The sequence below is a fragment of the Prionailurus viverrinus genome, chromosome C2, assembly GCF_022837055.1.
Source record: "Prionailurus viverrinus isolate Anna chromosome C2, UM_Priviv_1.0, whole genome shotgun sequence".
Lineage (NCBI taxonomy): Eukaryota > Metazoa > Chordata > Mammalia > Carnivora > Felidae > Prionailurus > Prionailurus viverrinus.
The window spans coordinates 28681208-28694005 of NC_062569.1; the positions used below are offsets into that span (position 1 = coordinate 28681208).

Sequence of the window (12798 nt, forward strand, 5' to 3'; positions counted from 1 at the left end):
CATTCATGATAAAAGATAAAAATCCTCAGAAAACTAATTACAGAGGGGAACTCAATAAAGAATATCTAAAAAAAAAAAAAAAAACCTATGGCTTGGAGCGCCTGGGTGGCTCAGTCGGTTAGGCATCCCACTTTGGCTCAGGTCATGAAGCGGTCCGTGGGTTAGAGCCCCGCGTCGGGCTCTGTGCTGCCAGCTCGGAGCCTGAAGCCTGCTTCGAATTCTGTGTCTCCCTCTCTCTCTGACCCTCCCCTACTTGTGCTCTGTCTCTCTCTCTGTCAAAAATGAACATTAAAAAAACCTATAGCTAACATTATTACTTAATGTTCCCCTAAGATTGAGAATAAGGCAAGGATATACACTCTCCTTTCTTATTCAATAAAGTGTTAGAGGTTCTAGCCAGTGATATTAAGCCAGAAAAGGAAATAAAATATATACATATCTGAAAGGAAGAATTAAAACTTTCTCGTACTTGGAGATGACACCATGGTCTACAAAAAAACAAACAAAAAACCCACCCAATCTACAAAACTAATAAGTGAGTTTGGAAAGGTCACTGAATTTTAAGATAAACATACACAAATCAATTATATTTATATATACCATTAATGAACACATGGACACCAAAATTAAAAGCACAATATCATTTATAATCACTCAAAAAACTAAAATACTTAGATGTAAATATAACAAAATGTATAGGATTTGTATGCTAAAAGCTACATGTAGATGATAGCAAGAATCAAAGAAAAGCTAAATAAAGTGGAGAGACATACTGTGTTCACAGATTAGAAGACACAACATAATAAAGATGTCATTTCTTCCTAAACTGATATATAGGTTTAACACAATTCCTATCAAAATCTCAGGGGGATTTTTTGAAGCCATAGACAAGATTATTCTAAGTTCATATGGAAAGGCAAAGGAACTAGAATTTTGAAGAGAATAAAGTGAGATGAATTAGCCATCCTGATTTTAAGATTAATTATGTAACTATGTAATCAAGACTGCATGGTATTGGCAGAGGGGCAGACATAGATAAAAGAATACACCAGAGAACCAGAAATAGACCCACACAAATATGCCTAATTTTTGAGAATGATGTAAAACAATTCCATTAAGGAAAGCTAGCCTTTTCAACAAATGGCGCTGAGCACGTGGACATCCATAGGCAAAGAAATAAACCTTGACCTAATTCTCATATACCTTATACCAAAATTAACTCAAAATAGATTGCAGACTCATAGAAAAAAATTATAGAAGAAAATCGTCAGGTTCTAGGGTGAGGCAAAGTGTTCCTAGACTTGAGACTAGAAACACGATCCATAAAAGGAAAACTGACAAATTAGAGCTCATCAGAATGAAACAATTTTGGTCTGTGAAAGACCCTGTTAAGGGGATGAAAAGATAAGCTACAGAGACAGAGAAAATATTTGCAAGTCAATATTTAGCAATGGAATTAGCTAGAAAATATGAAGAACTCTCCAAATTCAGCAATTAAAAAGCAAAACACACACACACAAAATCCAGGAAGAGCATGAGCATAAGACATGAATCAACGAGGATATAAGATGGAAAATAGTCACATGAAAGATGTTCAAACATGACTAGCCATTAGGAAAATATAAAAACCACAATGAGTTATTACTATAAACCTATTGGATGGCTAAAAGAAAATTAAAAACAAAACAGTGACAACACCATATGCTGGTGGGGATGTGGAAAAACTGGATCATTACTACACAGCTGGTGAAAATGGAAAACAGTATAGTCACTCTGGAAAAGAGTTTGCTGGTTTTTTTTAAAAACGAAACATGCTACTACCACATGACCCAGAATTCTTGGGAATTAATCCCAGAGAAAGAAAAGACTTATGTTCACACAAACACCTGTACATGAATGTTTATAGCTGCTTTAATTGTATCAGCCACAGATGGGAAACAACCCAGATGTGCCTCATCAGGTAAACAGCTAAACTGTGAGAATCCATACCAAAGAATACTACCCAGACATAAAAAGGAACCAACTATTGGGGCGCCTGGGTGGCTCAGTCAGTTGAGCATCGGACTTCAGCTCAGGTCGTGATCTCACAATCCGTGAGTTCGAGCCCCATGTCGGGCTCTGTGCTGACAGCTCAGAGCCTGGAGCCTGATTCAGATTCTGTGTCTCCCTCTCTCTCTGAACCTCCCACATTCATGCTCTCTCTCTGTGTCTCAAAAATCAATAAAGGTTAAAAAAATTAAAAAAAAAAAAAGGAACCAACTATTGATACACATAACCTGGATGAATCTCCAAGAATTATGCAGAGTGAAAAAAAACCAACCCCAAAAGTTTATATACTATATGATTCCATTCTTGAAATGATAGAATTATAAAAATGAATAAGAGATTAAAGGTTGTCAGGGGTTAATGAGGAGGTGAGGATAAGAAATGAGGAAGTGGGTATGGCCATGAAAGGACAAGATGAGGGATCCTTATGGCAATGTAAATTTTTAAGTTATTTACAGAGAACGCGCACAGAGGGGCAGAGAGAGAATCCCAAGAAGGATCCACACTGTCAGTACAGAGCTTGATGTGGGGCTTGAACTCATGAACTGTGAGATCATGGCCAGAGCCAAGATCAAGAGTTGGATTCTCAACCGACTAAGCCACGCAGGTGCCCCAATGATGGAAATGTTCTAGATCTGGACTATATCAATGACAATATCCTGGTTCTGACTTTGTAGTCTAGTTTGGCAAGATGTTACCATTGGGGGAAACTTAGGAAAGGGAATAAGGGATCTCTCTGTATTATTTCTTACATCTGTATGTGAATCTATGATGACCTCAAAATAAAAATTTTAATTAAAAAAAGTTGGTACTTGTTTCTTAATTGTCTTAGTAAGTTTTCTCCATTGGTAAAAACTTCGAAGAGAAGTGGGAGGTAAGTGGAGAATAGGGGGACCAAAACTTATCATAAATCCCACAAGCAAGCAAACATTGAGAATTCAGCACTGAAACTCAGTAGACAATAACAAATGCTTCTGGTTAACCGTATGGGTTTTTGTTGTTGTTCCCAATCCTAGTCATAGAACTGCTGTTTACAGTAGAGAACCATATTTGTCAAGTTTGACCAGCAGCCAATTACAGTACAATTATTAGAGCCACGTTAACCTTCCACAGTCATTTTTATGCTTGGTTATGTTTGTGCTAGTACATTTCTTAAACAGTGGCTATTTGATCAGTTTCCCTAAAACAGAGATGTTCAATATGGTAGCTGCTACTAACCACATGTGGCTATGAGCATTTGAAATATGCCTAGTCTGACTTGAGATGCATTACAAGTGTGAAATCTACAACCAATTTAGAAAAATGGGTATTTTTTTAAAAAGAAAGTAAAATATCTTATTAATAATACTTTTATATTTCATGTTGAAATGATAACATTTTGGATATAGTGAGTTAAATAAGATATATTACAAATATCAGTTTCTTCTGTTTCTTTTTACTTTTAAAAAATGTAGTTGATAGAAAATTTTAAATTACATTTGTGTGTCACCAGTATATTTCTATCGGATGACTCCATAGAGGTTGAAACCAGGCTCTGCATTAACAATTTCAAACAAGGCCCAGTGGTGAGTATATTTTTGATGGCTGTAAAGCTGGGTGATTATAACTTCATGAACAGACTACAAATACATTTATTTCTTAGCTTTGGAATAAAGGAAAGTGTTCTCAGCTGGGTCTCTATAGACCCTAGATTTGCTTAAAAGCATTAAGTGGAAAGAAACTGAGTGCTCTAAGGAGTTGTCAGATTTATTTACTAAAACAGAATTTTGATACAGAACTTTTTGCTTTAGTGCCTGGAATAATTTAGAAGGCAGCTGGAAAGAATCTCCAAATTCATGGAAATGGAATGTTACTTTCATAAATTGAAAAAAAATCTGGCTCAGATTTTTGTTTATGATATGCCTCCACATCTCTTTTGCTTCTGCCAGATTATTTTCTTTGTGCCAAGTGCAAGAAGTTTCCAGTGAAGGGAGGCATATTTTTGAAAAGCTGGGGCTTGTTCTGCTTGATACATTAACTTACAAAAAGCAGGAGGGAAATCTCCCTCTGATACAGTGTTAAAAACATCTCTCATGAAACTTAAGCAGAGTGCTTTTATGTGTTTAAGAGGTCTGTGGGGCAACCTCTCTGTGCCCGCCCTTCATCCTGCTCCGGGGTTTGGGTGGCAATCTTGAAAAGAGAAAAGTGTATGTAGGAAGTGATATTGATGCCACGAGCAACTCTTTAGCTCATACACAGAGCAGAGCAGCACGGAGTTGTATCCACAACCCCAAAAGTTCATACCTTACTTTCTCCTACAGTGTCCATCCAACAGCTGAACCCTTGCCCTCACCATATATTAAAAGGGTTCCCCACAGATTACTCCCAGGTGTGTACCATAAGATAGGCTGTATTTTCCCATAAAACTGTGTTACAACTAAATTACAGATATGCTGAATAATATCACAAAAAGCAAACATAGCCTACAGGAATTTAAAATAAAAAATATACTACGAAATTTTAAAAGATTCTCACAAATGTACTTGACAAGGGGACCAAAGTACTAAAACACACGTGTCCAGCAAACACAAACACAATTCTACCACCCCACTAAACCGTTAGCATCCTAAGTACTGAATATGTAAAAAATAATTTTTCTTGCCTTAAAAGTTACAAGGTCTTTTGGGAGATGACTTGAATATCCCACTTCTCTTATAAAGTTTTCCAAGGAAGTTGGAATGACAGCTTCTTTTCCCTCTTGATAAATATTCTCTAATTCTGACTATACTGCTCACATGTAACTATATTGTTTACTCTGCTTTGTAAACAACAGACTTCGCAGTACATAATTTATAGTTGGGAATTCAAAAAATCATGAACATCCCACCAAATACTGATCCCATTTCTACTTGCAGTTTTCCAGTGACAGGGAACTCACTTCCTAGACTTCCTAGGAGTTCGGAATCTAGAAGTGGGGGCAAGGATGCTAAGGATAAGGGATATGGAGGAGAACAAAGAAAGGCAAAGAATGGCAGTCCATTCCATTTTTTGATCTCTCTCCTTTTACTGAGCTTTAGGTTATTTTCCTATATTTCCTCACGTACTCCCTCCAGAAAGCCAAAGAACAAGGCCAATCCTTCTTCTTTATGACAGCCTTCTCTACAGAGAAGTGCTAATGTACCAGGTTCTCTAGAGAGCAAGAATCTGAGAAAGTTGAAGGAATTGTCCATACTGTTTGCACTGAGGTGTTGAAGCACTTTAGGAATTATTTAATCTTTCACAAAGCTAAAGATCTCCATCAGACTATATTTACGTACAGACATAAATATACTTTATGGGGGAAAAACCCATCTTATTTATGTAGAGGAGATCTCTCTATGACCAAGTAATGCTATTTTGTTTCAAGGTCAGTAGTGCATGGGGCTACAATAAACTCAAGTAAGTAATCATCCTTACATGTGAAAACAGTTTCTTGTTAAAGGCCACCCTTTTTGTTGCCCGTTCACACATGATCTGCAAAGCACGTTCTGCCAGACCTACTATTCTCATACAGTGGTGGATTCTACCAGGTCCAAGGCGGCCTTGGGCGATTTCAAATCCCCTGCCTACACCTATAAGAAAGAAAGAAGAACATGAAAGTGACCACAGCCATTTACTTTGTTATTTAAATAAATGCTGAGAAAATGATGAACTGCCCTCAATGAAAATGGCATTCTGATAGGAGAAAAGTCAGTTCTGTAATAATGTTCATTATTTGTAGAACTTTTTTTTTGTGGGGAGAGGGGGACTAGAAAATCTTTTTTTTTTTGTTTTTAATTTAAATCCAAGTTAGTTAACATATAGTGTAGTATTGGTTTCAGTAGAATTTAGTAGTTCGTCACTTACATATAACAGCCAGTGCTCATCCCAACAAGTGCCCTCCTTAACGCCCATCACCCATTTGGCCCATACTCCCACCCTTCTCCCTGCCAACAACTGTCAGTTTGTTTTCTGTATTTAAGAGAAGAGTCTCTTATGGCTTGCCTCCCCTTTTTTTTTTTAATTTTTCCTTCCTTTCCCCTATGTTCATTTGTTGTGTTTCTTAAATTCCACCTATGAGTGAAATCATGATACTTGTCTTTCTTTGCCTTACTTCATTAGCATAATACACTCTAGTTCCATCCATGTTGTTGTAAATGTTGAGATTTCATTCTTTTTGATTGCTGAGTAATAATCCACTGTATATAGGTACAACATCTTCTTTGCCCATTCATCAGTCGATGGACATTTGGGTTCTTTTCATAATTTGGCTATTATTGATAGTGCTGCTATAAACATTGGGGTGCATGTGCCCCTCTGATCTCTATGTTTTTTAAACCACAATCATTAAACATTTTAATCCAATTTAAGAATGTCTCCTGAGTACCAACTATGCATATACTGTTTTATAAATGCTGTAATGGTTACAAAGGTAAATAAGAAACAGTCCCTTCACTAGGAGTTCGGAATCTAGAAGTGGGGGCAAGGATGCTAAGGATAAGGGATATGGAGGAGAACAAAGAAAGGCAAAGGAAAGAGAGCTTGTATCCTCAGGACTCGGCAGGCAGCAGGGGTTTATTGAGTGGATGGGGTGAAGAACACAAAAACCTTTCTGAAAGAGGTACCACTTGAGATGTTCTCTGAAGGTTGGGTAGGATTCCAATAAGCAAGAGGGTCAAGTCATTCCAGGTATTCAGTATGCAAAGTTACTTATGATTCTAATGTGTTTGTATGTAAGACTTAAGTTCAGAAAGTACTGTGAGGTTTTCTTAAAACAAGTAGAGGCCTGAAGATCATATTTTAGGAAACAGTGTGTCGCTCTGAATTGTGCATTTTTTGTATTTAGCTAGGTTTTCAATTAATGTGATATATAAAACCATATCAAACACTTAAATAAAACATTATTTCATGTAAGAAAATCCACCAAATGGAAAAATGTTCTCTTACAAATGGGGTAAGAGGGAAAGGTATCTAGGAGGGAAAAATACCTAAATTAAGGTAGACTTCATATCTTTTCCAGATTTAGACCTGAAAATATTTTAGTACACAGTACTGGAGAATCATTTTTCCAAAGTTATCTCACCTAATATTATATTGGTGGCAGGAACTCGTACTTGATTAAAGTGGATCTCAAAATGTCCTCCATGTAAATAATCTATAAAATAGAAAATATAATTTTGAAGATCAAAATGGGTTGACCAAAAAATACTCGTATGTAATTAATAATTACTCAAAAGAAGTCCAAGTTAAAAGCCTCATATGTCACAGATATTCCTAGGTAGATCTTGAACTCTGAACGCCTAGCACCCTAGAACCCAGAAAACTCAACTGTTCCACTTCGAAGAGATTTTAGAAATCATTTGATCCAGAGGTTTTCAAACTCATTCTCTGAAGTTGTAGAGTTACTAGAAGGGAAGACATTTTCATACATCCAATCAGATCATTATTGTTTGATTATTGCTTCTTTTCTGAGACTTTTTTTATGTATGGCCTTCCACAGAAAATTATGCTTGGAAAAAAAAAAAGCTTCCAATAGTTCAAAAGTCGAAAGTGAGTAATGTGATTCAGGTTTCTTATTTTATCATTGTGTAAACCAATGCCTGGACATGCAAAGCGCCTGCTCAAAGGGACAGAACAGGCTCAGCACAGATTGGGCCTTGAGGTATGTGTTCTCCCAGTCCAGGCTTGTTCACTATGTGTTTGCCTCTGGGAAATGCTGGCATTTGACAGAGAATGGGAACACATTCACACTCTTGTCTACGTCACACCGCCCACCCTTCCTTACTGCCTCCCCAACCCCTGGTTCTGGAGATAATCTCAGGCTAACTCCACACCCTTTTCCTGTCAGAATAGACATTAACAATCAACCATCTCTACAATTGTTTCTTTTGGCCTTGGGCATGGGGAGTTGGAGAGGTGCTGGTGAATTTGTCTCATTGCAAATTCAAACACAGGCTCTGAAGTGGAGGTTATTTCCAGGCAACCTAAATTATAAATCCATTTTGGGGGGTCTTCAGGCTATTGCTCTGCAACCCAACAAATTCCCATTCACAATTTGCTCCAGTGAACTTGTTCATCATCTTCTTGCAAACGACACTTAATCTGTGGGTGCATCCTATGGAAGGTGATGCCAAATGTTCTCTAAAACTCTAAGTCTTTCATCTGCTACTTGAACATTTTTATTAGCCATATTCAACAATAAAGAGAAAGCCAGGGTCACCACAGAGCATGAGGTTCAATAAACTTTTCCATAGCATTTATTACCTGCTAAGTTGCTATAATTTACTTATTTACATGTTTGTAGTTATCACCTGTCTCTTTCCCCTATCATGTAAGCTCTATGAGGTCAGAGATCCTAACCTATTGTGCTCACTAATGTATTCTAAGCACCTAGAACAGTGGTCAGCCCTCAATAAATACTTGCTGAGTGAATTACCTGAGCAGCAAGGCAACAACGAACATGAGCTTGAGCTGGGTGGCCAGAAACAAAAGTATCCTTGCTTCTTAGAAATTCCACCCAAGCACAGAAGAATGGAAAAGTTTTGCATTCAAATCAATCAAAACTCATTGCTTATTTTTCAAAGTACATGTTAGGGGTGCCTGGGTGGCTCAGTCGATTAAGCATCCGACTTTGGCTCTGGTCATGATCTCGCGGTTTGTGAGTTCAAGCCCCGCGTCGGGCTCCGTGCTGACAGCTCAGAGCCTGGAGCCTGCTTCTGATTCTGTGTCTCCTCCTCTCTCTGCCCCTCCCATGCTCATGCTCTGTCTCTCTTTGTCTCTCAGAAATAAACGCCAAAAAAAATAAAAAAAAAAAAAGTAGATTTTAAAAAAATGTTTATTTATTTTGTGAGGATGAGGGGAGACAGGGAATCCCAAGCAGGCTCCACGCTGCCAGCACAGAGCCCGATGCAGGACTTGAACCCACGAACCGTGAGATCATTACCTGAGATGAAAACAAGAGTCAGACAGTTAACTGACTGAGCCACCCAGGTGCTCCAGAGCTCATTGCTTATTAATAGCCCTTGCAGTTCGATTGGTTAAGAAAGCTAAACTTGAAGATAAAAGTGAATTTCATTGTGGATTATATAGATTTAATTTTTCTAAGTCTATTTCGTTAATCCATTTTGCTGGATGACAAAGGGATGAATAGCAGCCAGAGTTACTGTTCCTTGAATACAATCTACCCTTTCTCAAAAGTAAACAAAGTGAGGTCCAGTGCTGTATCAGCTTTATTTGCTCTATTCTGAGCTCCACTGACATTTATGTATGTATGTATATATATACATATATATGTGTGTGTGTGTATACACACACACACACACACACACACACACACACACACACACACACATATATATATTTCCCCCCCACCACCACCACTGGCATTTATATTAAGATAGTTGTCAACACCAAAGGATTTCTAAGAACACATTTCCTATACTATAATGCTGTTACCTTCAGTGTTACTGCATATTCCCGTCTTCCTGCTAGCTAATGCATGCTTATCTTGGTTGAGTACTTACCCATATAGCCAAAAATTGACAAAGGCCTTATTATTTCTACTCCAGGTGTGTTGATAGGAACAAGAACCATGGTGTATTGTTTGTGTCTGGTTAAAGAAAAGCAGATGTTAGGAAAAGTTTGCTATGTGGAAAAATAAAACAGATGCTAGGTGGAGTTGCAATTGTTATTTTTTTTTTGTTGTTACCACGTACTCATGTAAGCAATGATGACTGGAATGGGAATTGTGTAAAAGGCATACATCAGGCACAGTTGGATGCAGGCTGTATTTGGGAACAATAACAGTGATAAGTTGAAAATAAGTTAAAGTTATTTGATTGAGCTTCTCATTGCTCAGAGTGGAAACTAGGAACTGATATACAGTATCAAATGTTGCAAGACTATCGCCTTTGATCTAAATATATAATCACTTAATTACTTACAGACAGTTCTGAAAATTTCTATATGTCTCATAATCTGACCCAAACAGCTTTGAGGATTCAGCAACACTTTTTAATACAAGAAATTCCACATTGAAGAATGCATAGAAACACTCCCTAAAATGTTCCTAGATATAATCTTACAGCAAAACAATTGTGAAACACAAATGTAACATTAATCTCATAATATGCTTTATATTATTATGATTTGTAATTCTAAATGGTGTATTTTAAGTAAATTATGTGGGTAGAAACAGTAGTTCTTATTCCCAAGTAAATTTTTCAATCACAATTATTTTATTACCTGGCTGCAGAGGTATTTTTAGTTCTTCCCAAAACAATTGCGATTGTGCACTTTGGATTCCCAGCTCCTAAAATCAGGGAGAAAATAAGCAGAATACATCATAAAAAGGAATTTTTAGTCTGACATTTCACCCTAGAAGTTCTAATCCTTCTAAGTTTATCTTGCAAAAAAATAGGAAGAAAATCCTTGATTCATTAAAAAATGCTTATGTATAAAACTGTACATCACCCAAGAAAAATGATCAGGCAAAGCCAAGAATGGACTTCATTAATGAGACCTGCTGCACAAAAATAATCAGAAGTCAAAGCCCCGAAATGGCTGCAACCCTTAAGGACGGCTGCCCCATTCATACTATCGCGGCCTGTTAGAAAGGTTGTGAAATTTTTCTAGTGTATCTCGTCCTGTTTAGATCTCATATTTTCTGACATATGGACAAGAAAAAATTTTTTTTCAGTTTACTTATTTGGAGAGAGAGTGACAAAAAGTGAGGGTCAAAGAGAGGAAGGGAGAGCGAGAATCCCAAGCAGGCTCTGCCCTATTAGCCCCATGTAGGGCTCAGATTCATGAACTGCGAGATCATGACCTGAGCCAAAATCAAGAGTTGGAGTTACCCAGGCGATCCTGGACAAGAAAGTACTTAAACTCATATGATATTAACTACCCAACCAGTGGCTGAGAAAGATATCATTTCCCCAGGCATGAATTTGGGTAAAGGTTCATTGGTCTGAGGATCTCAGTACCTATCCAGACTACGCCATCTGGTCTAGATATTTTTTGAGAGAGAGAGAGAGAGAGTGAGAGTGAGTGCACTAGTGTGGGTAAGGGGCAGAGGGAGAGAGCAATTTTTTTGAGAGAGAGAGGAAGAGAGAGAGAGACCACACAAACGGGGGAGTGGAGGAACGGTGCAAGAGGGAGAGAAAGAGAATCTTAAGCAGGCTCCATATTTAGCACAGAGCCCAATGCAAGGCTTGATCCCACAACCCTGGGATCATGACATGAAATCAAGAGTCAGATGCTCAACTGACTGAGCCAGCCAGGTGCCCCAGAAAGACAGAGAGAATCTTGAGCAGGCTCCATGCTCAATCCCACGACCCCGGGATTATGACCTGAGCTGAAATCAAGAGTCAGATGCTTAACCAACTGAGCCATCCAGGTGCCCCTTTATTTTCTTGTAGTTTGTGATCATACTAGGAGATGTATGTGCTGAGATCTGTGTTATTTGAAATATGCATGAATATAGTTTAATTTATAAATTAGGCATAGTAAGAGATAAACAACTACAACTAACAATAAAATAGAACAATTAAAACAACATACTATAACAAAAGTTTGTGAATGTTGTTGATTAGGCAAGAAATAGGGACCAAGGCAAGCAGAGATAAAGAAACAGAAGGATTAAAGTCAAGAGTAAAGTTAGAGAAAAGGGGTTTACTTTAAACCCCAACACTCACATTTGAAATTTTAAAATTCCTTACAGTTGAGTATCTGGCTCTATAGAAGAAACAAATGAAATAGAATGTACAGTTATGGCTCTTGTGTTTTCATTCTATCTGAGGAGATACGAAATAAATAAAAAACCATACAGTGGAAACATTCTAAAATTTGCTAGAGTTCAGAATGGAAACTGAATTGGTAGCTTTTCTAAAACCAACTTAGAGAGATTCAAGATGGCATAAATTTATGTTTGCCCCCCATTGCTCCTGAGATTCCACTGAAATAAAAATATTAAAGCACAATGAAGGGATTACCATAACAGAAAAGGAAGTAGAGAAGGTGAGGGATAGAACTGGGGGTGTTGGTGGTGACCAACGGATGAGAGATTTCAATAAATATCTAGGAAAAAGATAAAGGCAAGTTGACCAATAAAGGCAAGTCAGTCCAGAAAATGATGTATGAAACTGTAAAGGGAGAGGGTCCTGGCCCCAGAGTCAGAAGGTATGACTGAGAAGCAAGGCTACAAAAGGGGAATAAGTTCAAGATTGGCAGATGTACCAGGTAGCACTTCTACAGGCACATACGTAACCTGAAAAACAGAAGTGTGTAGAATGTTACCAAAAAACTGGATAAAGTTATTCTGAGACTTGGAGGCTGTAGCTTGAAAGCTAGCTTCCAATCAGCTGACTCTAAACTGAGTCCCAGCACTGCACCACCAAAAGTTTCCTTATGTAATTCCCACCCAGGAGAGGAACATGGCTGGAAAAAATCTCTGTGTTAATAAAGGGGAAAAACTCTACCACCTACGCTTCCTTTTCTCTTAAGTATGAACAGAAAACCAAAGATCTGTAGTATGTGAAGAGAGCCTGCCTGCAGCATTAAAGACGATGAATGCCTAAGATAAATAAACTGTAAATTTCACTATAGAGAAACAAAATAAAACAAGAGAGAACCTAAACACAACAAAATGAGCCAAAGCAAACAACAAAAACTCTAGTTAATGTAATCAGACAGATTTGAATGTATTGCAGCCATAAAACCAGAAGAGGATGTTATGAAACAGGAACAACCAGAGAA

General features: G+C 37.7%; 1 protein-coding gene across 3 annotated transcripts in view; it reads right to left on the reverse strand.

The window, feature by feature from the left end:
• The window catches only part of ACAD11 (acyl-CoA dehydrogenase family member 11), a 91182-nt gene that overhangs the window by 7475 nt on the left and 70909 nt on the right, over positions 1 to 12798 (reverse strand). For all 3 annotated transcript variants that reach the window (XM_047876341.1, XM_047876342.1, XM_047876343.1), the window contains exons 14-17: positions 10288 to 10354; positions 9567 to 9652; positions 7127 to 7198; positions 5482 to 5636 (exon numbers count right to left, since the gene is read on the reverse strand). In XM_047876341.1, coding sequence (XP_047732297.1) covers positions 5482 to 5636; positions 7127 to 7198; positions 9567 to 9652; positions 10288 to 10354 — 380 coding nt within the window. The remainder of the gene's footprint in view (positions 1 to 5481; positions 5637 to 7126; positions 7199 to 9566; positions 9653 to 10287; positions 10355 to 12798) is intronic.